Below are 26358 nucleotides of genomic sequence, written 5' to 3'. Positions count from 1 at the left end.
GTTTTCCGAGTATCTAAGGCGTACTCAAATGTTATGTTACAGTCACTCTGTGTGAATGATTTGCGACTGTTTGACTGCTTTAATACAAGTGAGGGATGTCTGTTTGTTAGGCATTTCTCACATGTATTAAAGATGTCAAACAGTCGCAAATCATGCACACGGAGTGACTCAAACATAACATTCGAGCACGCCGCAAATACTCGGTGAGCACCCGAGCATGCTCGCCGAAAGGGTTAACAGAACACGCTCGCTCATCACTACTCACCACACATCTAGATAGGTTCCCTTAGGGGTCTAGTTTCCAGAATTGTGTCACTTGTGTGTGTGTGGGGGGGGGGGGTTCCACTGTTTAGACACATCAGGGAGTCTCCAAACGCGACATGGCGTCGGCTAATTGTTCTAGCAAATTTTATATTCAAAAAGTCAAATGGTGCTCCTTCCCTTCAGAGCCCTGCCGTGTGCCTAAAAAGCACTTTTCCTCCATATATGAGTTATCGGCGTACTTTGGAGAAATTGCACAACAAATTTTGGGGTCCATTTTCTCCTGTTGCCCTTGTGAAAGTAAGAAAATTGGGTCTAAAGTAACATTTTTGTGAAAAAAAAAGTTAAATGTTTATTTTTCCTTTCACATTCCATTAATTCCTGTGAAGCACCTAAAGGGTTAATAAACTTCTTGAATGTGGCTTTGAGTACCTTGAGGGGTGCAGTTTTTAGAACAATGTAATTTTTTTAGGAATTTGTCATACAGACACCTCAAAGTCACTGCAAATGGTATGTGGTCCCTAAAAACGGTAATTAGTCTTACCGGTAATTGTATTTCCAGGAGTCCATCCTGACAGAACCATGGAGGACGTCCTTCTTATCCTTACAGGGACGGGAAACACAGAGAGGTTAAAAGCTCTCCCCTCCCTCCACCCCTCAGTGTTATTTCTAAGTACCACACCAGGATAGTTGCAACAAACAAAAATTTTTATTACAATTCTATATAACAATGTTACTTCACACTGTATATAACGTAAGGGGAGGGAACTAACTGTGCTGTCAGAATGGACTCCTGGAAATACAATTACGGTAAGACTAATTACCGTTTTCCAGGACGTCCCCCTGACAGCACCATGGAGAATACCAAAGTATTGATTTTAGGGTGGGATCACTGCATGGAGAACTTTCCTGTCAAACGAAATTCTCTGACTGGCTACAACATCTAGCGTGTAATGTCTAGAAAATGTACTTAGGTTAGACCAAGTTGCGGCCGTACATATCTGCTCCACCGAGGCCCTCCCTTTCTCTGACCAAGAAGTGGCCATTGATCGAATCGAATGAGCCCTCAATTCAACAGGAGGAGTCTTTCCTTCTGCCACATAGGCTAGACCTATAGTAGACTTAATCCACCTGGCAATTGTCTTTTTTGACGCTTTTTTACCCCTATTTCTACCCCCAAACTGGACAAACAAGTTGTGATCCTTTCTCCAACCCTGGGTGGCCTCTAAATAAGTGAAGACTGCTTGTCTAACGTCCAGGGAATGGAAGAAGACTTCCTTCTTATTTTTAGGATTTTGGCAGAAAGATGGAAGTACCACTTCCTGATTTATATTATGGGTAGAAGCAACCTTGGGTAAAAAGGATGGATCGAATCTAAGAACTATTCTATCCTCATAAATCTGTAAGTACGGGTCCTTTCTAGATAAGGCCTGTATCTCCCCCACCCTTTTAGCAGTTGTAATTGCTACCAGGAAAGTTGTCTTAAAGGTGAGTCTGTCTATGGTCAAGTCTTTGGACGGCTCGTATGGATGTTTACAAAAAGCATTAAGTACAAGATTGAGGTCTCAGAGAGCAACAGATCTCTTAACCCATGGTCTCAATCTCTGAACCGCCTTGGAAAAACTAGCTATCCAAGGATTCGCTGCCAATTGTGTACCAAAGAATACGCTCAGGACAGAGACCTGGACTTTTAGAGTACTTGGTTTTAAACCCTTGTTAAACCCGGCCTGCAAAAAAACAAAATCTTAGGGATATTTGGGTTAGAGACATCGATAGTTGAGTGTCCACATTCTGAGCAGAATTTTTTCCAAATTTTACTATATATGGCCGAGGTCACCGGTTTTCGACTGGCCTGTAGGGTTGTTATCACCTGATCAGAAAGTCCTCTGGACTTCAAGATCTGCCTTTCAGCATCCATGCCATAAGATGCAATCTGTCTACTTCTTGGTAGAACACAGGACCCTGATAATAAAGAAGGTCCTTCCTCAAGGGAAGCTGAACAGGGTCTTCTAGTGCCATCTTTGCCAATAGAGGAAACCAGCTCCTCCTCGGCCAAAAAGGAACTACCAGTATTATCCTTGCTTGGTCTTCCTGCATTTAGTACCCTCGGTATCAGCGCTAATGGATGGAATGCATACAACAGGCCCTTGTTCCATTGCTGGGATAGGGCGTCTATTCCTTCCGGATTGTCTAGCGGATCTAGGGAATAGAATCTTCTGACCTTTGCATTTTCTCTGCTTGCAAAGAAGTCTATTTCTGGAGAACCCCAACGACGGGTAAGGTCGAGGAAGACCTGCATATTCAGTTTCCACTCTGTGGGACATGTCCTCCGTCTCCTCAGGAAGTCTGCTATCTGATTCTGAGCCCCTGCTAAGTGTACAGCTGTTATAGATAGGGCTGTTCTTTCTATCCAAAGAAACATCTTTGTAGAAAGGCTCTGCAGTAAGGGGTGTCTTGGGCCTCCCTGATGCCGCAGAAAAGCCACCGCTGTTGTGTTGTCTGACAAGACTTTTATATGTCTTCCCAGAAATAATGGTCTGTTCTGGCGGAGAACTTCCCACACGGCTCGTAATTCCCGATAATTTGGGGACCTTGCACGAATTTCTGGGGACCATGTTCCCTGATAAAACTTCCCCTCTACGTGGGCGCCCAACCCTGACTGACTGGCATCAGTGGTAATTACTATGGCTGGGGAGGGGATCCAAGCTACTCCCACCTGGAGATTTTATGGAAGCGTCCACCATACTAGGGACCTTCTTACCACTCTGGAAAGGGGCATTACTTTGTGCAAGGATATCTGACGCCGGTCCCAGGCCGACAGAACGGCTTTTTGTAGATGTCGGGCATGAAACTGACTCCATCTGACACATGGAATGCAGGCCGTCATCAGTCCCAGGATCCTCATTGCACTTCTGATGGAGCAATGATTCCTTGGAAACTGAACAATCTTTCTTCTCAGTGACCTCTGCTTTTCTACGGGTATCAATGAGGTTCTTAGGCAAGAAACCAGAGTGACTCCCAGAAAGTTTTTCCTTTCCCCGGGATCTAGGTCTGATTTGTCCCAATTTATCAGCCAACCCAATTCTTGGAGGGTGGAAATGGATACCCTAACATGACCCCCCCCCCACCAGAAGGAAATTGTCAAGGTAAGGGACTATGATGATTCCCAAACGTCTTAAATGGGCTACTACTTCTGTTATCAGCTTTGTAAACACCTGAGGGGCTGAGGACAGACCAAAGGGGAGACATCTGAATTGAAAATGGTGGATCTGATTTCCCACTTTTATTGCAAATCTCAAAAAATTCTGATCGATGGGATGGATGGGGACATGGTAGCATGCTTTTTGGAAGTCTAAGGTACACATCACAGCCCCTCTATCAGGGGAATAGTAGACTGAACTGACTGCATCTTGAATCGTTAGTATCTCATCCAGTGGTTTAACGGTTTTAGGTTTATTATTATATGCGCTTCCCCTGAGGGTTTCCTGATGGAAAAGAGTCTTGAGTAGTGTCCCTGGAACCTCTCTACCCAGGGAACTGGACTTATGGCCCCTATTTTTAAGAATTTCTGTACTTCCAACCACATGGGTGAAGTACCGGACACTGGCTGGGGATAGGTGAGAATAAACCTCTCCGGAGGTAACTGGGCAAATTCGATTTTGTATCCTGAGGATACGGTTTTTAGAATCCAAGGATTCTGTGATATTTTTTGCCAGCCCCTGAAGAACGACATTAGACATCCCCCAACGCGTATGGCGTCATTGCTTCCTCGAGCCGGATGCTGAACTAAAGGGGGGCCCTCTGCCCTTGTTCCCCTTGGGTGTAACTCAATCTGCTGGACTTTCCTTTACCCTCATAATCTGGTTTACGCGAGGGGCGGGCTCTCCGAAAGGGTTGATACCTATGAGGTTTATCCTCGAGAAACCGTTTTTATCAGACGCTTTTTCTAAGATGTCGACTAATACTGGCCCAAATATCCTATCCCCCGAAAAAGGAATGGAGCATAATTTATTCTTTGACTGGTTATCCCCAGACCAGGTTTTCAACCAGATAGCCCGTCTAGTTGCATTAGATAAGGCGCTGTTTCTGGCTGCAAATCTAACGGACTCTGCCGAAGCGTCGGCCATGAAACCTGTAGACATTTTAAGGAGGGGAAGGGATCTGAGAATAGCTTCTCTAGGAGCTTTTGATGTTAACTGCTCCTTCAGATCTTCTACCCACAAACACATTGATCTGGCTACAGAGGTGGCAGCAATATTAGCTTTTATGATAGCCGCCGTCTCCCAGGCCCTTTTTAGAAGGCCATCCGCCTTTCTGTCCATAGGATCCTTCAGGCTGGACGAGTCCTCAAAGGGGATTGAGGTTTTCTTGACCACCTTTGCAATGGGAACGTCAATCCTGGGAATCTCTTCCCAGGGCTTAATGTCCTCTGGCTCAAAGGGTAGGCATAATCTAAAGTCTCGTGGAATTACAAGTCTTTTCTCTGCATCCTCCCATTCTTCCAAGATCATGGAACGGATGTGGTTATTTACGGGGAAAACCCTGTGTCTCTGGGATCTTAACCCCCTGAACATCTCATCCTGCACTGTATGCGATGTCTGGGTGCCTTCCACCTGCATAGTGTCTCTGACCGCTTTTAGCAGTTCGTCTGTGTCCGCCGCTGAGAAAAGATATCTCTTTCCCTCCTCCAGTGGATCTGAAGCTATATCTTCATCCTCCTCCTCCTCAGAAGCAAAGGGCTGTAACTCTTTCTCTGAGGATAGTTCCACCTCCCACCTCGGTCTTTTTGCCCGGGGTGCCGGCTGAGACATCTGGGGGGGAAACTAGACCCGAAATGGAGGCCCGAACTTTTCTGATGATTGACCTCATATCTGAAAGGATGGTTGGTTGGTTGGTTGTTCATCCTTCACAATTTTAGCAGTGCAGCCTTCGCATAACTGTTTATGCCATGCTTCAGGCAACCAGCAATTACATATGGGGCATCTCTTTATCTCCCCCCCCCCCAACTTTTTATCCTTCTTTACCGTTGTTGGTGGGTTAGCGGAGCCTTTATCCTAAGATAGGGGAACAGCACTGTGGTATTTAGGAGGCGACCCTTTGTTTGACTAATTCTGGTGAGTTACCCTCTTCCCCCCAGATAGTCCTACCCCCACTCACATGTACCATTGGTGGCTCAGATGGGGTCTCTGGCTTTCCCAAATCCTCCATGATGCAGTCTCCAGCACAGCAGGGAAGCCAGACACAGGAAAGCGCTTTTATACTTACCTGTTTGATGTCTTCCCTGCCTTTTGCGTTCCATCGTGGAACGCACGCCAACTGCCGCTTTAAACTTTCAAATTTTGCGCTCTGCCTCGCATGCACTCCCGTGACGTCACCAGAAGTGCGCGCACATGTGGCTGGAACCGGATGCGGAGGCAGGCGCCGAAGCCAAGAGCCCTCGCCGAAGGGAAGTGGCTCCTGGGTCAGGAGCAGCGCTGCACTGACCAGGCTGAGGAACCCCCGTTCAGGGGGTGTCAGCCGCAGGCTGCTTCCCAGGAGGAAGGGGAAGTTTTGAGCCGCCCGATCCCATGAGGCCGCATACAGGTACGCTTTTCTGCGCACAAAACCTCTCTGTTCCTATCCTCACAGGGATAGGAAAAACACTGAGGGGTGGCGGGAGGGGGAGGGCCTTTAACCTCTCTGTTTTTCCTGTCGCTGTAAGGATAAGAAGGACGTCCTCCATGGTGCTGTCAGGGGGACGTCCTGGAAAAAATGGTTTTGTAAAATTTTGTTGGAAAAATAAGAAATCGCTGGTGAACTTTTAATAAAAAAAAAGTATGTTTAAAAAATTGTGCTGATGTAAAGTAGACATGTGAGAAATGATATTTATTAACTACCGTATTTTTCAGACTATAACACGCGCTGGACCATAAGACGCACCCCAAATTTTGGGGTGGGAAAAAATATTTTAAAAGATGGTGGTCCGTCTTATAGTCCAAGTAGGTCTCTTACCTGGGGGCGGTGGAGCGTGGGTCACAGGAGGCGCATGCTCAGTTGAGATCTCGGCTGGCTCGAGATGCCAGTCTGCGCAAGCGACCGCTGGGAAAGTTCTGCCTGACCGCCGATACTGGGCCCACAGCATCGCACAGCTTCTATAGCCGCCAGCTTCCAGATGGAGGGACCCTGCTTCCTCGCGATCCCGCTCCACCGCAACTCCCCAGTAAGCCTGTATTCGGACCATAAGACTCACCACCCCTCCCCCATTATCCTCCCAAATGTAGGTAAAAAAAAGTACGTCTTATGGTCCGAAAAATAGTAATTTGAGTAACATAACTCTGATTTAAGGGCATAAAAATTTAAAGTTTGAAATTTTCAAAATTTTTGCCAAATTTCCGATTTTTTTCACAAATTAAAGGGAACCTGTCACGTCCTAGTAGCTATGTAAACTGCCCCCATTGGCTTGTTAGTGATGCAATGTGCATCACTAACAAGCTGTTTTTATGAAAATCGGTGGTAGTATGTTATATCGTTTTATACACTTTATCTTACCTGCTCGTATTCAGGCATAGGGGTGTGATTCTCAGATTCAGTCATGGGCGGCGCCAGGTTCAGTTAGTGCTGGCACCACCCATGACATTTGAATACTGTTCCCTGCAAGCACGATGTTTGAGGGGCGCATGCGCATTTCCACACATCGAGCCGCTGGTCCGGCGCGTGTGCATTGAGGCTATGTGATTACCAGCTTCAGTGCGCACGCACTGTGACCTGTGGGTCCCGGCACGTGCGCAGTCAATGTATCTTGCGGTCACTGCATGCGCAGTGACACTGCAGCGGTGACCGCAATATACATGACTGCGAACGCGCATGCCACAGCGCGTGCGCACTGAGGCTGCTAATCACACAGCCTAATGGTGGTATAGGAGGTGTCAACTTCACAGTTGTTAGTAGATAAGAATATGGTATGTAGAGGGTAGGGCTAGTAATTTCATATTCCAAGCTTTAGAAAAAAAAAAAAAAAATGGATGCTTCTACTTCATTCCTAAATGGTGACACTGGATTTGTATTACCAGGTGAGTGGGGTATTCATGCTACCAGAGAAAAGTTGCCTTGTTGTGGCTGGTGGGCACACATGAACGGTTCAATCTGTGTACCAAGTACCTTTATTTCATAGTATATTTTGAGTATATTCTATATAGCAGTAATGTAGGTTACATTTCATACATTCAATGGTTGCATACATTTTGGCATAAACATGGTGTTTGTGTATAAGTTGCATCTCGAAAGATGATAATGATATAGATATATAGATCTATAGCACGGTCCTAATTGTGACATTTGGAAAAGTTAAAAAATAAATAAATAGAAAAGTCATAGAAATGGATAGTGACAAAGTTAGGAAAGTTGCAAAAAACATTTATAGTTATTCTCAAAATACTTTAGTTGTGTACATATGCTCTGAAATGCTACGGAAATATTTTGTGTGTGAAACAAGTCCTAAGACTTCTATTGGTATGGCAAAAAAATAAAATACATAGTATCTATAATGGTATTTGGCTCCCGGGCCAGTGGTCTTAGCCAGAGAAAAGTCAAGGAGTTTTCCTGCGGCTTTTCCCAGTTTTATACAGCTTAAATAAAAATATTAAGTATTTAATCTTTACAACCTATTTAACTCTCCATTAAACAGTAATTTTCAAGACTTGTTTTTATGTCATTAATCTAGTTTTTATTTTTTTTCCCACAAAAATCAGAAATACTACTACTATTACAACAAAATCAAATTTTACTCATAGAGACTATACATGGACTTGAACTTTACAAAAAGTTACTGAAAAATAAGATGCTCAAAAAAAGAAAAATGCTCTTTATAAATGAGTAATTTTTTCCACCTTACATTCTATTTTTTTTTTTTTTATATTTTATCATTATAACCACAGTGGTTTTAAAGGTTTACAAATCCATTACCAACAGAAAGGCTTTTACTGTGCGATTGTAAGAAATCTCCAAGCATCCAGACACTGGTTTATTTTTCAAAATTACTGCAAACACTAGTCATAAAACGGACTACAATTAGAAGAAATTAAACAAAAACATTATTAGCCCGTCCATCTCCAAGTAGGCAGTGAACAACTCTGTTGTGCATGATTATTTGTTGGACCAAAATGCTTCTTTGCCATTAACAGGAGTTTTCTTACAACGGGGTGTTTTTAAGTATGCAGCAATAGAGGGAAGAGCCTGAAACAGGAAAAAAAGAACAAAAAGTAAAACTTAAGTCACTTAAATAAGGTTTTAGCTTAGTACTTAAACAGCTTAATTTTTGTCAAAGAAGCTGCAACAAGAGCACAGATCTGTGTTACCGCCCCATTCAAACCACTGATCTGGAAAAGGGCACGAAAAGAGCCAGTGAGATGTTCACAACAAAAATATTTGTAATTGTATTATGCAATCCATGTAAGAAACGCAAAGCCTCGACCAGCTGCAAGTCTCCTGACCCGAACAGTCTTATAAGCATATATGAGTGTTAGTTTGGGTCAGAAGCAGTTGGTGCATTGGGGTTCGTACTCGGACCATATATTAAGTTCATGTGAATAGCCTAAAAAAAAAAAAATTTATGAACTTTTCACTTGCTTCAATTCACAACTCTCATTCTAAAGCCATGTGTCTGTAAACAAACTATAAGGCTGAACTTACAAGCTTCATCTAGACTGAATGTCGCTCGGCCATCTCTTTCAGTTCCATACACAATGAATGGAGAGGGGGGGGGACTAAATACTCAACTGACAGAATTTAGATGAGGCACTGAAAAGTCCAATACACTGAGACACACACTAATCCTGCGGAGGGGAGCCACAGCAATCAGCAAGATATCAATTTTTTTTTGGATAGGTGATGGACTTGTTATTAAAGTTCTGCATACACATTAGAATGACGTCCTTATCTGCCAATGGATTGGTTTGGCAGCAGCTCTCAAAAAAACATAGGAGTACTCAGAAGAGGGAGGCCATTCGGCCTCGGAGTACTCTGCCGACTAGCCGAACCATCGTTCATTCAACACTGTGGGGGACATTATGAGACCTTATCTTTAACTGTTGTGTCTAGGTAATAAGTTAATAGGATTATAGGTAGACACTAAAAAGGGCATAGATGAACATGATAAAAACAAGGTATCACCATTACAAATCACTAGTCAGTCCTAACATGGTATTGGGTACATTTTTGAGCATCAGTGAATGAGAAATATATAACAGAATTAAGCACAAAGATGGGCAAATAAGTTTTAGATGAAAATGATTGATTACAGTACCCGAAAAGATTATCAAATAGGTTTATATACTGTGAAATAATGGCTGATGGTTAACATAATGACCATGTGTAAATCTATAAAAGGTCCAAAAGGAGAGCTCACTCAAAACCTATATATACCCAGGACTAACTATAAAAAGGGGCCTTCCCTACATCTGGAGGAAAGTAGGTTTTTTTAATAAAAGGGGATTCTTATAGTAAGAGAAATAAAACTATGGAATTCTCTGTGCCTAAGCAACATGTCATGGAGAGTGCACTAAAAATGTTCTAACAGGGGTCTGAATGTTTTTCTTGAGTGTAAAACTTTTAGAAGTTATGGTTACTAGATTTATGGAGATGGTGACTAATTCCATATTTGTAGTCTGAAAGGAATCCCCCCCCCCCCCCATCTTGGGAGTTCTTTGCTAGCCTCTGGATTATTGATGTGTCTCCAGTAGTGCCTTATAGGCTCAAAGACATCACAGATCTAGTTGCCTTTGCTAAGCTCCAAACTGCCATGGCAACAAACCAGCGCTCTTCACTTGCCCTGCTAGGATGCCGTGAGTGATAGGGGAAGCCCACTCCCTCTGTCGAAGCACCAAAATACCGCAGTTACAGTTGACAGGAGCAGCTGAGCAGTTAAACAACTTGGATTGGAGTTAGCCTTGTTCTCGGGTGTTATAGAGGACGCCCACTGCTAAAAAAGTGCAGGTACAGTTATTAAAGAGGACCTTTCACCAGGCTGGCTGTAGAGCTGAGCAAACTGTAGTTTTTATTAATTTAAATTTCCCATTTCATTGTGGCGACATTAGCTTGTAAAGTTTGGTTATAATTTATGTTACTCCAAGAAAACGTTACCAGATATTCCTCCCTGGGGGGAGTGTACGTCTCCCTATGACTGAGGTTGACCAATCATAAGCAGGCATCAATATACTGGGGATGGGGGGGTGGAAGAGAGATCATGCTCCTACAAAATGCTTAGAGCAGGTTTCTCAGTGGAGAAATAGAATGTCTGTTCCCTTCACTGATCTCACTGCAGAGCTGAGTGTGATTAAGAACACCCTTCATCTCGCAGTAGTCCGTGTGGGGGAGGAACTGAAAAGCAAAGCTGAGCTCATGCAGGGGAAACCGTGAAAAATCTCTGGTGATGCTGATTTTGACTTAAATTCTAAATTAAAACTTTACATGCTAATATCTCCACAATATTTATGCTTTATTCAGCTCTGCAGCCACTATTCCATAATGTGGACAGTTTAATATGGTAAAACTGGTGAAAGATACTCTTTAAAAAGGCTGTCAACTATTCAGAAACCCCTTCCCTATTACTACACTGCTCAAAAAAATAAAAGGAACACTCAAACAACACATCCTAGATCTGAATGAATTAAATATTCTCATTGAATACTTTGTTCTGTACAAAGTTGAATGTGCTGACAACAGAATCACACAAAAATTAGATTAAAAAAAATAAATAAAAAAAGAAGTGTCCCTGCCTCATGAACTATAAAAGATGAGATGCCTAGTGCACTTTAATCATCTTTATAACGCTTGTAATTTCATGTGACAGGAGCTGCTCCTCACTGCCCCCCCCCCTCCAGTCTGGGACAAAACAGCACACACCAGTGTTCAGCTATTCTCTGTAACAGCCAGCCTGAGAATAGGAAGCGCCGCTTGCTCTCAGGTTTCTAGTAGCAGCCAGCCCCCTGATAATATCATCTTCACTACAGGGCTACTAGCAGGGAGCAGGCCCCGCCACGCCCCCTCACCTTGGACAGCACACAGGGAGACATTATCAGGGGGTTGGTGTGACAGCAGCTGCTCCTCACCCCTCTGTCTGGGACATTACAGCAGTGTGCAGCTCCCCACTGTTATCAGCCAGTCTCCTGATAATAGCCTCTCTCTATTTAGAACAGGGATCGTGGCCATGCCCCCTCTTCTCAGGCTGGCTGTTACTCACAGGGGGAGCTGCACATTGGTGTATGATGTAATGTCTCAGATGGGAGGTGGGAGTAGCTGCAATCACACAGAATTAAAAAAAGTGTTATAAAGAAAATTGAAGTGCACTGAGCATCTCATCTTTACACCCTATGAGGCAGTAACAGTACAATTTTATTTTTATTTTTTATTTATTTTATCTCCCCGGACTACCCCTTTAAAGAGTGTCTAAATGTCTAAACCTTTGCAAAGGTTTTCTTTTTATATTGTTTCAATACATCTAAAAAGAAAACAGAAGCAACAGTATTTAAAATAGTGGTCCTTAAACATCTCTTACTACTTTCCATCCACAGCTCTGTGCAGATCTATGTATCTCCATGGTAATGCTAGTAAGTATGATGCAGATGGAAGGTGACAATTACAAAACCAGACTACACAAGTTGTCTGTTACCTTAACTACATGGGCCTTCTAGGAGCTGTATAAACAGAACAAAGATATTTTTCAGACTATTGGCAAAGCTTTCATTTTGAGATGCATTTTAGTAAGAAAACAAATTTGGGCTCTGCAAAAAGTTATTTCATGTTTATTAACATTTACCTCAAATCTTATAAGGAAGTCCTGCAAGTTCTTAAAATTTTGCAAACAGGTAGGAGCCAAAATTTTGTGCTGATCCAGGGCATCATACATCAGAATATCTGCAAGCGTAATCTTTGAGATGGAATACACATACATTATAGAATTAGAAATGTAAAACAATAAATTATGTAGGCAAGTTAGCATCTAAAGTATATAAAAAAGAAAAAAAAAAAAAAACACTGCAATGTATTTACCTTGTCCCCTACAAACCATTGTCTTTGCCCCAAAAATCGAGAATATCTTTCCAATACGGTTGGTAACTTTTCAATGTATGGTCCCTTCAGCTCTTCCTGAAAAAGTAAGGTCAAATGATTATTTCCACATTTTTATTTTTGCTGCACTGGAAATTATGTAAAAATGAAAAAAAAAAAAAAAACACTAATAGATCTGATTCTAGTAATTTGAGTGAAATTTATGAAACTAACAGAAAAAGCAACAAATCACAAAGCAACTTTAATTTCTAACAGAGCAGACTACAAAATGAAAGTTGCTCTATGATTACTATGGGCAGCAAAGTTTTTCATTTAGACAGTCTTCGCCTACATCTTTAGCTACATAGGAAGACACACAGAGAGGGGGTGGAGCTGAGTGGGGAGGGGAGGAGTCAGCTGCCAGGAAGGCCTCCATAGGAGATGATGTCATACTGCAGTTCACAGGAAGTCAGAGACTGACATCCGGTCTATAGATTAACGCATTAACTAAAGATCACATGATCCAAGTTTCTATAATAAAGAGGGAGAAAAGTGTAGATATAATAAATTTAACAACTAGAATATTGAAGCTGGGTAAGCATATGTGAAGAAAAAAAACAAAAAACACAGGCTTCTATAAGAAACAATATACAAAGTAACCATTATTTCATATATTAAAGATTACTCTCCATCAAAATAGCAGGCCAATCTAGGTTTTACTTACAAATTTAGGATCATATGAAACAGAAGCAATCCGCATACGAAAATCCATGGCTTCATTTTCAAACAGTGATACAAAGTTCTGTTCATTTTCAGTATTACCACCTGTAACGCACAGAAATACAGTAAGCAAACACTGTGCCCCAAGCATCAACTAGAAGTAGTGCAGTGGGCTAGAAGCTTTAACCAATACCAGTTTTCATAGCAGTTGGAAAATAGTGTAATAACCAAACTCTTGCATCCAATTGTGCGTTTCAGATGGTTAATCCAGCCCATGATGTAAAATCCTTAGGCTTTAGTGTAAAGACACATTTAGGCCCTGACATAAAATCACTCTCATAAATCAGAAAATTTCTAGGCAATGCAAGGCTGGCAAAAACTTCAGACTTTTGGCGTTCTCATGCCAATGTCACCCAACTCGTGGTCCCGGGACTCATGCGGTTATGACATGCGAGCCTGGCGCCCAATCAGTGCTGGAGATACTGTCTCCACCTTCAGACAAATCGATCATCAAGAGGGAGAGAGCGGCGGCAGCCCAGACTTCCTCTTGAAGTTCAATTTGTCCGAAGGCAGAGACAGTCACGCCAGTGCTGAGTGGGCGCAGGGCTGGCTTGTCATAACCGCATGAGAGTCCTAAGACCGCGAGTGCCGACATTAGGAGAGTATAAACTTTTTTTATTTTATCGGGCCAAACACAGAGAATATATATTATATATATATATATATATATATATATATATATACACTCCTGCACCTGTCCACCATGCGGACGAGCACATAAAGTTGCGGACGTGACAAGTTTGCAAAGTCCAGTGGTTATGTGAGATTAACCCACCACAGCTACACAAAAAAAAAAAAAAAAGAAATCAGAAAAATACCAAATTCAGTGTTTAATAAACAAAAATAGTACACACAGTGACATTATGGAACTCTGCCACATGAAGTAACTTCAAGGAAGGCCAGGATGATTTCTTGAAAAATATATTACAGGTTCTGAGTATTAGATTCTGTGATGGGACGTTGATTCGGGAAACTTGTCTGATTGCTGTATGTGGCGTTAGGAAGGAATTTTCCTCTTAATATGGGGCAATTAGCATCTGACTCATTGAAATGCTGCCTTCCTCTGGATCAACATGTTATGTTATAGCAAGCCTATAGAAGGACTATATGATACTGATGGCATATACCTACACAGCACAAGAGCTTAACAGCCAAAATCATGTAAAATAAACACTTATTCAATACAATTCTATAGAACATGTAAAAATATTTTAAAATGAGATCTAAAACAGATTGAAACCACAAGGAGCCCTGTAACAAACTATCACTGCAGATAATAAATGTATGACATCTTAAGGGTATAACTGAGGCCTTTCACATCACAAATAGAGTCAAAGTCAATGCACATAAGATGACAAATTGGAAACAACAATGTTACGACACAAAATGGAGCACAAGTGACATTGTGATGCTATCACAAAATTTACAAAGAGTTCAAGGCAACGAGCCAGACTGGTGGGGACAAGAGAGTCCATTTGCATCCAATGATAGTGGTAGATAATTACCAATGTATTAATATACGATCAAGTGATCATAAAAGTATATGGGGATGCAAACAGAAACCCCTATGTGCCCGTAGGAGACAGCGAAAGATGAGGTGATAAGTCATATAAGCATCACAAATAGCAGCATTGAATAGCAAAGTGCAGAAAAAAAAGAGCATGCCAATGTGGAGATCCACCCAGATGCACCCCTGACACGCGTTTCGTGACCAGTTTCGAGGGGTGCATCTGGGTGGATCTCCACATTGGTATGCTCTTTTTTGCTGTGTAGGTATAAAAAAATGTTAGCTTATAGGTTAATCTTGATGGACTTTGTGTCTTCTTTCAACTAAAATGATGAAACTACAAGAAGTCCATACTCACACAATCCATGCTTGCGGCCAATGTAACGAAGAATAGTGTTACTCTGCGTCAATTTAATATCACCGTCCAAAAGGTAGGGCAACTGTGCAATACAGAATTTCCTTATATCACTAACTTGACTCTAGTTTAAAACAAAGACCATGAATAAAATGCATAAGCCCTGCTCATAACTTCAAGACATAGCAGTTAGAATGTTCTGCTGATTACACACCCACTAATTAACCGATCATTTACTGGTGAGGATGTAAACTAGGATTAGGTGCATTATATGACCAGGCGACAAAACTTTTGTCTTGCCAAAATCTGACCATCCTGTGTTCATTAAATGATCAATATTTCAGCATTGATGGCAACTTATTTTCTTAACCTATACCAAATTTGGGAGGGTTTCAACTTTCAAAAGAGTAATTTATAAAACCAATGGATGAATTTAACGTCAGGTTATAAGCTTTTATTTACATAACATGGATAAGCGACATAACTTCTGTCAGGGAGTGTATTTATTTTGCTCACTTCTATAGCACCATTATTTCCACAGCACTTTACGGACATTATAACCGCTTTCCCTGCTCACAATCTACATTCCCTATCAGTATGTCTTTGGAGTGTGGGAGGAGACCTTAGTACTCGGAGGAAACCCAGGCAAACACGGGGAGAACATACAAACTCCTTGCAGATGTTATCCTTGGTGAGATTTACATTACACTGTGGGGAACCATACTGTGTGTGGAAGAATGCACTGTGGGAGTCATTATAATATGTGTGGGGTAATGTTGTAAGTGTGGGATATTATACTGTGTGGGGTAAAGTGTGTGGATGAATGTAGCGTGTTTGGGGGGGGCTGGAATATTGCGTGAGGGTGAAAGTACTGTGGGAGGCATTGTACTGTGTGGCGCACAATCCTGTGGACGACTCTAGTGTGTGCAGGTGAATGTACTGTGGGAAACATTACACGGTGTGTGTGTGTGTGTGTGTGTGTGTGTGTGTGTGGGGGGGGGTGTAGTGTGTGGGGAAACTACTGTGTGTAGGTGAATGTACTGTAGAAACCATTACACTGTGTGTGGGGGGGGGGGATGTAGTGTGTGGAGGAGGGATGCCACTCTGTTTAGGAGAATGAACAATGGGGTGCACTATACAGTGTATGTGTGGGAGAGACAACTTTGTGTGGGTGAGGCATTATACTGTGTGTAGAAAACCTTAATGTGTTGAGGGGGCACCATACTGTGTGTGGAAGATGAGACAATTACTGTGTGTGGGTGAATGTACTGTGGGAGGGGCATTATAGTGTGTGTGTGGGCACTTGTTGAGTCATCATCCTGTGTTATGGGAAGGGGTCACTGTGGAAAGCCATGAAAGCAGTACCATGCTGTGTGGGAACACTAAGGGGCCTTACTAGAAGCAATATTTCAGCTTAGGCGCATACGACTGGGTGAGGTTCGGTCAGAGTCTTAATGTAAAATAAATTTCCGAGGCATGCTGTGCACACTATATTAAGTGTCCTACTTTCCCGTCTTTTTGAGTTGTGAAGTATGAAATATGTGAAGTTCCGTAACACAGAGGAGGGAGCAAAGCCATGTATTTGGAGTACAGGACACAAGCCGATGATGAACATGGTCACATGACTGTATGAAAGACATTTCTTCTATGGACCACGATAGTACATGCATTTAAACAACCCTTTAATTTAATTTTCAAGTAATAATTTTCCATCTCCACATACATTTGGAAAGTCCAAGCCCAGCTTCTCCTTTTCATTAGTCCACTGACTCTTGTCATAGTCTGGGGCTGTATGGAGACACAACAAATTAGTCACACAGAAACATGATGTTCATGCAGATTTAGATATTTTTCATGTGTCACATGGAAACAAATGCTATATAGCAAAAAGGGTTAAACATAACTTTTAATATAGATTGCTAAAATCAATGAACAAAATAGAGCCCTAATATTTAAAGTGCAATGTGCAAAAATGGATATTCTACATAGAAATAAAGTCAGATGGTATACTATATATAACTAGAGCTCCCCTTTGCTCCATCTGGTACCATCTACATATAATGCCAAGCATCATACGACCAAAAAGGCATACTGTATATTTATGAACAGCATTTAAATAATCAAATGTAGAACAGTCACCAGATTTCCTTGGGAAAGTGCCTGGTTAATACCCTTGCAGGTATAATAGTGGATGTCCCAGCCTAAAGAAACTCCTGACACATTTCATGACTCATCAGGGATGCTGATCATGGTGCAATGCATCCTGTAAAAGAATGATATGCCGTCATGTGTCACTTGCCTGTGTGCATCTATTTAATGCAGTTTATAACTATGTATTGTGCCCTTTTCCTTGTATGATGCTTGGCATTCATTATATGTAAATGGTGGCAGTACAGGTCTGTGGCTACTTCTCATGCATGCACATGCTATATGTAAAGGATTGTATACTACTTACCCGGATATGTGCACTACAAGCACTGGTATGGGCTTTGTTACAATAGCAGCTTTGTGCATTGCATTAGTAGTTTTAAACTGGTTCTGGTAATCTACACAGCCCGCATACTGGTAACTGAGACTGTTCCCTCACTAACGTCATTGGGTCTGTGGATGGCACATTGTATATCAAAAGTGGATACTAGAACCTACGTGTACCTACTGCAGAGAGGATTTGGTCTATCCCCAGATTGAAACAATTGCGCCATACTATCTCTAGAATTGGACTTTGATCTAATAAGGAGCAAAAGGGAGCTCTAGTTAAATATAGTATACCATTTGACTTTATTTCTATGTAGAGTATCCATTTTTGCACATTGAATACTGAGTCTCTATTTCGTTCATTGATTATATAGTAATCTATATTAAAGGTTATATTTTCACCCTTTTTGCTATATAGAACTGACTTACTTTGGGTTAGCACTAGTGTTGAGTGAGTATGTTCTGTTAACCCTTTCGCCGAGTATGCTCGGGCCGAGCACCGAGTATTTATAGCTGCTCGGTGATCTGGTTGAATCGCTCCCGTGTGCATGATTTGCGACTGTTTGACAGTTTTATTACATGGGAGGAATGTCTATTTCTTACACATTCATCACATGTAATAAAACTGTCAAACCGTTGCAAATCATGCGGGAGCGATTTAACCTCATCACCGAGCAGCTATAAATACTCGGAGCTCGGCCCGAGCATACTCAGACAGAACATACCCGCTCAACCCTAGACTTAGCACATATCACAGCTATACTTACTCACATGGAAACAAAAGCTACAAAAACTCACTTTTGAAAGTATATTAGCTTTGACACGTTCCATTGCTCAAATAGGTAACACTTAAGTTGTATTCAAATTACTGTCTAATCGGACCGCAATGCACGGAGGGGCCGGTGGGTCTCCTGAGCAGAGAGTGACAGCTTCATAGAAATATATGAAACTTTCAGCACTATCAGACCTCTCCTGGACCTTGGCCTACAAATTAATGGGCAGGTAGGATCCAGCTCCAATCCCAGCTTGAACAGATAGGAGGGATACCCCCGCATGTAAGCTGCAAGAACTTGTGTGAACTGACTGCCTCCCTATAGGCTGGGCACACCACAATTTGTTAAAGAGAACCTGTCAGCCCAATATTGTCATGTAAAGACACGGCTGTAATACAGGTTAAATTAATAAATTTGGTGAAGAAGTCGGCTTTGATGTTCAGACAGAAATAAGACATATGCACCTGTCACTGCCCCTCTCTTAAAAGAGGGGGTAAGGCTATGTGCCCACGATGCAGAAATGCTCCAGATTTTTTCCTGAGCGTTTCTGCATCTCCCTGGCAGAAAAAACGCATGCGGATTGTACATGCGTTTTCATGCAAGGGACATGTGGATGTGAAGCGTTCTTCACATGCATTTCCGCATGCGGGTTATCAAGCGCTTTCCAAGCGATTTTAGCATCGCTTGGAAAAGTGCTTGTCAACTTGGTCACACTATATATTAATCCATGCAAAAGGCATGGATTTATATAGTGTGACCATAAAGAATGGTAAAAAATAAAAAAAATAAAAATCTATACTTGCCTTCTGATGGCCCCCGGAGTCATTATTTGATCTGTCCTGGCTTGCCAGCAGCTCACGGTACACTGAAGGACCTGCCGACACATGACTAAATGACGTCAGCGCAGGTCCTTCAGTCCATCACGATCTTCCGGCAAGCCAAGACAAGCGCACCGCGGGCCATCAGAAGGGGAGTATAATGTTTATTTTTTATTTTCTTTTTTTTTTTTTACAGGTTCTATGGTACCCGGGTCCGGAGGAGAGTCTCCTGTCCTCCACACCCGGGTACCATCTGCACATTAGAACGCATGGAATGCGCATCTACATATACAGTGATGCAGAATCCATGCGTTTCAATGCAAGTCAATGGCGGCGAAAACGCCGTGATTGCGCAAAATAATTGGTAGTGCTGAGTTTTTTTCTGCAATGATAATCCGCAGCGGAAATTTCCGCAGCATGTGCACAGCACATGAGGAAAATCATTGGGGGAACATTACAGACCTTCTACCAAGCGTTTTTTAAGCGTTTCTGCAGCAGAATTGTCGCTGTGGAAACGCTTAAAAAACGCATAGTGCGCACACAGCCTAGTGTGACTGCAGGTAACCAGGCACCTGTCCTATTCTGATGCACTGGTCAGGAGTGGGACACATGTAACCTGGCAGCTATGTGCAGACATGACTAGCCCTCCTCACCGCCCCACACCTGAGCGGAGGCGGATTACCCCAGAATCCACTGATAAGTGCAGGAGTTGGTCCCTGTCCTACAAGTCACTGCCGCCTCAATACACCATAAAGAACAGACCACATCTGCACACCGGTCTGGCACTGATTATACACAGGGTACAACCCCATGCTACCTCTGCCCAATCTCCTCCTGCAGCCTCACCATCCCCTTCCACATAGCGCTTCTCCTCATAAGGCGTCTCCGTGTATTCCAGCAGCAGGCGGATCGCATGGCCGAGCTGCGGGAAAAAGTGGATAAAAGTCAGTAGTGTGAGCGGCGTCCTAGCACAGGACAGCAGCCATTACTTGTAGTGCGCCTCTCACCCCGCGTATGTCCCAGTAGCCGAGAATCATCATCTTCCCAGTAACGTCCGTCACCTGCGCCGCTCACTAAACTCTGACCCTGCGCCTCACAGACTCCGGAGCTGGCTCAGCTGTTCACGTGACCGTAGCTGGGATTCCAGCCAATCACATTCCAGCACATCCAATCTCATTGCTCTCCGCCGCATACCGGAAGTGGATTTCAGTACACGTGACTAGGCGATGCCTCCGGGCTGCGCTCCAGCATGTAGGCTGCTGGCTAGTATGAGGCACATATTTGCTGGTCAGCACTTAGTGTTGCTAGGTAACAGGCTAGGAAACGTCATTATCTGTGCTACTTGTATATACTTATGTGAGATTGTCCTGAAGCATAAAAGCCCCCATACACATCAGAGAACAGTCAGTAGGGAAGGCTGACCGCCAACATAATGGGCAACCATTCCTTTCGCCATATGGCTGTTGATGAATGTCCATTATGATTCAAAAGACTGATTGAGCACATTGGACTTTGTTGGGAAACCGTAACCGCTGGCAATATTGTTTGCCAAAAAATCCAACACCCCAATATAGTCTGAGATGGTTTTCAACCCGGTACTGAACGACCATTTGTCAGCCCCTATTTGTCTCATGTATTAGGGCCTTAAAGGGACTCGATGTCAGCATAGAACGACTTCAAACTAAGTCTCACCACTCGTTGCCAATCATTTATATACACCTGCCCATCTGCTTATTGTCCCTGCATCTCCATCCCCCTCTTTGATTGACAGCTGTGGCTTCATAAGGCCAGAGAAGGTGGTGGAGATAGACATGCAGAAAACATGCAGATGGGAAGATGTATATAAATGATTGGCCCCGCCATGAAGCACCGAGCGCCTGGACTTGGTTTGGACAGTCATCCTGTGCTGACAGAGTCCCTTTAACTCGTACATGTACGGTGCTGCGGAAGGTGCGTTCCCACAAACCACCATACATGTATGGCGTGACAGTCATGTGGGCTCATGCAGATTGCCGATGCGATCAAATGCGGGTGTCAGCACAATATGAGAGCTGACACCCTGTAGCAATGCCTACGATCAGTGCTAGCGCAGATCACAGGCATTTACCCCCTTTGATGCCTCTGTCAATAGTGACAGCAACATAGATCAGCATCGCCGAGGGAAGGAGCTCCCTCTCTGCTCCGATCAGCACAACGCGATTGCAATCACGTTGTGCCAATGGTCATATATGTATACACACAGGCACATAAACATACCATACTGGCACATACGCATATATACTATATAAACACAGGCACATATACATATACTCAGATAATTACCACTCTGTTGCTTCCTCTCCTGCTGTATCCTGTGTAACCAGAAGCAGTGGATGTGGAGCTGTACAACCTCAATCTTCCTGCTGTCCCCTCAGCTCTGCTCTCCCTGCCCTCCTCTCCTGCAGACCTGCTCTCATCATTTGCTTCTGAAGCTGCAGCCTCCATCCTCTCCTGAGCAGGGAGCCCCAGCCATCTTCTCCCCCGCGCTCTCACAGTCACACAGGGGGAGGGGCAGAGCTTATTGCAGAGATCCAGGGGAACTTTTTAATAGAAAGCCCCTCTCACTGATTCCGGTTCCATCGGGTTTCACCAGTTTACAGGTGAGCCAATCGGACCCCAGCAATTTTACTTTTTATGGCCCTCTTCTAGTTGTGAGGGCCCCTCTTCCCATCTGGGCCCCGGTGCGGCTGCACCGGCTATATGTCCGCCCCTGATTCTACAATAATTTGTTCTCCAAGAGGCAAATAGCACTCCTTCCCTCCGAAGTCTCGCCGTGTGGCTAAGCAGTACTGTACAGCCACATGTGGGGTATTGCCATGTTCAGCAGCAATTGTGTGACAAATTTTGGTGCCATTTTTACCCATTTGCTCTTGTGAAAATAAAAAATCTGGGGCTAAAACAATTTTTTGTGGTAAAAATGTAATTCTTTTTCTTCATTGCCCAATGGTATAAAATTCTGTGACACACCCATTGCGTCAATGTGATCACTGCACACTTAGATGATTTCATTGAGCGGTGTAGTTTTGAAAATGGGGTCACTTATGGGGGAGGTTCTGCTGTTCTGGCACCTCAGAGGCTTTTCCTGTGGGTCTTGGTACCCGTAAACCATAACAGTAAAATCTCTACTACAATAAGGCGCTCCCTCCCTTCTGAGCTTTCCACTGTACCTGAAAAGTGGCTCCCGATTACATGTAGGGTATTGGTGCACTCAGGAAAAATTTCACTGTGAGGTCCATTTTCTCCTATTAGCCCTTATAAAAATTAAAACCTTGGGGCTAAAACAACATTTTAGTGATAAACATGTACTGTAATTATTCTTTCTTCACCGTCCAATGGTATAAAATTCTGTTAGGCAAATGTGGTGTCAACATGCTCACTGCACCCCTAGATGAATTAATTGCGAGGTGTAATTTGTAAAATGGGGTTCCTTAAGAGGGGTACTGCTGTTCTGGCACCTCAGTGGCTCTGCCAATGTGACATGGCACCCTTATACCATTCCAGAAAAATCTGAACTCCAATATGCTGCGCCTTCCCTTCTGAGCTGTACACTGTTCCTAAAAAGAAGTTTTTGACCACACATGGGGTATTGCGTAACAAATTGTACCGTTCATTTTCTCCTTTTATCCCTTTTAAAAACTGAAAACTTGGGGCCAACGCAACATTTTTCTTTCATTCCGAGTCCTGCCATGTCCCCAAACAGTTTTCCACCACATATGGGGTACTGGCGTACTGAGGAGAAATCACACAACACATTCTGTGGTCCATTTTCTCCTGTTACCCTTGTGAACTGGAAATATTTGGGGCTAAAGCAACATTTTTTGCTGCAAAAATTTATTTTTCATTTTCACTGTTCAATGTTATAGAAATCTGTGAAGCACCTGTGGGTTGAATGTGCTCACCACATCTCTAGATAAGTTACTTGAGGGGTGTCGTTTCCAAAATGAGGTCACTTGTGGTGGGTTTTCATTGTTTAGGCACATCAGGGGCTCTGCAGATGTGACATGGCGTCCGCTACCGCTATACAGTACAGACCAAAAGTTTGGACACACCTTCTCATTTAAAGATTTTTCTGTATTTTCATGACTATGAAAATTGTACATTCACACTGAAGGCATCAAAACTATGAATTAACACATGTGGAATTATATAGTTAACAAAAAAAGGTGCTTTTTTTAATGCGTTAAGTGCACAAATTTGAAGAATGCCACAAACTCGACCTTCTGACCAATTTATGTCAGGGGCAGTGCATGAAAAGAGAAATTTAAAAAGATATCTAGTGAACTGACATCTTGTGCAGTTTATATAAAACCCAGAAGAGATTAGGTCCATCTTTGATTTTTATTTAAGCACATTAGATCAAGGTGTTATCATTTTCACAGACACAAGGCTTTTCAAACTATGCCATTCTGGACAGTTCTTCCTTTAAAACAAAATAATTTGACTAACATCTTTCTTCAATATGCCGATTCTGTGTATACCAGAGCCTCAGAATAATTCACACTATTGCCAATAATGTATTTATGAGGTTTACACTACAGCTAAAATTGAACAAAATATTATAGATTTTTAATATGCAGGATGAAGCCAGCAAGCAGAAAAGCATGATGAATGTGTTGTGTAAGACTATTTATTGGCCCATAAAGCCATTTTGTTGTTTACACGGCTTCTTATAAAACAGGGTGTTTTCATGTATGCAGCAATAGCTGGCAGAGAAAGAAAGGAAAAAGATAAAACAAGTAGTAACCACTCTTCAAATAAAAGCATAACACTACATGTACCCACCTGCTACCCTCAAAGGGAATCTGTCAGCAAATTTCACTCCCTAAACTATTTATATGTGCATGTAGCTCTTTCAAAGACAAGTCCAGCAATACCTTTACATGGCCAGTCCGTTCCTCCATTACTGAGAAATCAGCGTTTGAATTGTTATGCAAATGGATATGGCAGATCTAAAGCCTTTATCACTTCCACTCTGTCTTCCACCCAGCGCCACCGCCTCCTACTTAACTGACTGATAGCTTTTATGCTGTAGGACTTTAGGCAAACAGGAGGCAACAGCACTAGGTGGGTAATAGAGCTGGAGTGATAGAGGCTTTAGATCTGCAATAGCTCTTCAGCCTCATTGAAAAGAGTAGCTCCCTTGAGATTTGGAATACATGATGCCTCTCATTGAAAAGAATTGCTATAGTTTGCATTACTATAGTTACAAGATTTTAACTTTCTTTTATTACTTATTCTAATTTTACCTACTAACATTACCCAGTAGAGCTATGATTTCAGAATATTTATGCCAACCGCAATGCCAGAACTGACCGCGACCTCCTGACCCCACCTTCCAGCCTTTTGGTTCAGGTGATGAGACAACCTTCTTGGGAAGTCCTGTCCGTACTCGGACCATGATTTATAGATGTGTAAAACTGGCCTTATAGAGATTTCAGATCACTGTTCATAAACAAGAATAGCTGCCTGCAGGTTGATGGCTGATTGTACATCAAGTCAATGTCACCACAAAGCTACAGTACAATAGCAGCAGGTACCTCAAGTGAAATTTTACTTCTGTGATTACACTCCTGGCAGTCACACATTTCCATACTGTTCTTCTATAGCGGAATAAAACCCCAGATTGTGGCATCAAAATAAAGTCAGAGGAGAGGAAAAAGAGAGTACTGTCATGCCTGGTGAAGGGTTTTTACACTCTGTTCCTACTATATAATCAAAAGTGGTGTGAACTGGATTGCAGAAATAAAAAATTAATTTAAGCTTACTCTGTGCAAAGTGGTGTGCTGTTACTAGGAGAAGTTAAATGCACACACACATTGAATGTGGATGGCCCACCTTTCTCAAGAAGTGAAAAAAAAATAAAAAAATGAGTAGTTGCACATATAGTAGACAAATTTGTCAACTCGACAAAGCAAATGTGTATACAATCAGATTTTGTCCTTGCCAAGTTTGTGAGCATTGTCTGGCAGAAAAGGGGTCAAGGGTGGGCTGTTCACTACTTTTGTACTTTGGAAACAAGTATATACAATGGTGTGAAAAAAATGTTTGCCCCCTTCCTGATTTCTTCTTTTGCATGATTGTCACACTTAAATGTTTCAGATCAAAAACAAATTTAAACAATGGACAAAAATAACACAAGTAAACAAAAAATGCAGTTTTTAAATGAAGGTCTTTATTATTAAGGGAAAAAGAAATCCAAACCTACTGGGCACTGCGTGAAAAAGTGATTGCCCCAATTCCTCAAAACATAAATTTACTGTGGTTTATCACATCTTTGGGAAGCTGAGTTAAATTTCCCTAGCCACAAAGGGCCTGAAAACTGCCACACCTGTTTTCAATCAAAAAATCACTTAAATAGGTCCTGCCTAACAAAGTGAAGTATACCAAAAGATCCTCAAAAGCTCATGCTGCAATTCAAATAAATTCAGGAACAAATGAGAAACAAAGTAATTGAGATCTATCAGTCTGGAAAAGGTTATAAAGCCATTTCTAAAGCTTCGGGACTCCAGTGAACCACAGTGAGAGCCTTTATCCTCAAATGGCAAAAACATGGAACAGTAATGATGAACCTTCCCAGTAATGGCCGGCTGACCAAAATTACAGCAAGAGCACAGCGACAACTCATCCAAGAGGTCACAAATGACCCAATAACAACATTCAAAGAACTGCAGGCCTCACTGGCCTCAGTTAAGGTCAGTGTTCATGACTTCACCATAAGAAACAGACTGGGCAAAAATGGCATGAGTTCCAAGATGACAACCACTGCTGAACAAAAAGAACATAAAGGCTCATCTCAATTTTCCCAGAAAACATCTTGATGATCACCAAGACTTTTGGGAGAATACTCTGTGGATTGACAAGATAAAAGTTGAACTTTTTGGAAGGTCTATCTCCCATTACATCTGGCATATAAGTAACATGGCATTTCAGAATAGGAACATCATGCCAACAGTGAAATACAGGGGTGGTAGTGTGATGGTCTCTTGCTGTCTTGCTGCTTCAGAACCTGGAAGATTTGCTGAGGTAAATGGAACCATGAATTCTGCTGACTACCAAAAAATACTGAAGGAAAATGTCTGGCTATCTGTTTGTGACATCAAGCTGAAGCACACTTGGGTTATGCAGCAGGACAATGATCCAAAACACACCAGCAAGTCTACCTCTGAATGGCTTAAGAAAAAAAAAAGTAAGACTTTGGAGTGGCCTGGTCAAAGTTGTGACCTTAATCCGATTGAGATGCTGTGGAATGACCTTAAAAAGGTGGTTCATGCTCGGAAACCCTGCAATGTGGCTGAATTACAACAATTTTGCAAAGATTAGTAGGCCAAA

General features: G+C 42.4%; 1 protein-coding gene across 4 annotated transcripts; it reads right to left on the bottom strand.

Annotated features, from left to right (window-relative positions):
- Positions 1-8247: 8247 nt before the first annotated feature.
- LOC141223435 (glutathione S-transferase Mu 4-like) lies at positions 8248-21550 on the bottom strand. 4 transcript variants are annotated; one of them, XM_073666824.1, is made up of 8 exons: positions 21313-21550; positions 19837-19912; positions 16648-16712; positions 14928-15048; positions 13007-13107; positions 12286-12381; positions 12053-12163; positions 8248-8472 (listed from the first exon to the last, which is right to left on the bottom strand). In XM_073666824.1, the coding sequence occupies exons 1-8, from the start codon at positions 21472-21474 to the stop codon at positions 8383-8385; spliced, it is 822 nt and encodes a 273-aa protein (XP_073522925.1). In that variant the 5' UTR covers positions 21475-21550; the 3' UTR covers positions 8248-8382. The 4 variants fall into 4 exon arrangements, with proteins under 4 accessions (XP_073522925.1, XP_073522926.1, XP_073522927.1 ...); XM_073666825.1 differs by having other exon boundaries at positions 14928-15009; positions 21313-21546; XM_073666826.1 differs by lacking the exon at positions 21313-21550 and adding an exon at positions 19998-20155.
- Between the last annotated feature and the right edge of the window lie 4808 nt (positions 21551-26358).

The sequence above is a fragment of the Phyllobates terribilis genome, unplaced genomic scaffold (assembly GCF_046119375.1).
Source record: "Phyllobates terribilis strain yellow unplaced genomic scaffold, ASM4611937v1 Scaffold_2__4_contigs__length_985480577, whole genome shotgun sequence".
NCBI lineage: Eukaryota > Metazoa > Chordata > Amphibia > Anura > Dendrobatidae > Phyllobates > Phyllobates terribilis.
This window is presented reverse-complemented; position numbering and strand designations above follow the sequence as displayed.

Coding starts and splice junctions, on each gene's coding strand:
- LOC141223435 (XM_073666824.1), bottom strand. CDS start 21,474: ATGGAGGCTGCAGCTTCAGAAGCAAATGATGAGAGCAGGTCTGCAGGA. Junction 19,913..21,312: donor GGAGAGGAAGCAACAGAGTG/GTAATTATCTGA, acceptor TTTTTCCCGCAG/CTCGGCCATGCGATCCGCCT. Junction 12,382..13,006: donor TTTCATATGATCCTAAATTT/GTAAGTAAAACC, acceptor TTACTTTTTCAG/GAAGAGCTGAAGGGACCATA.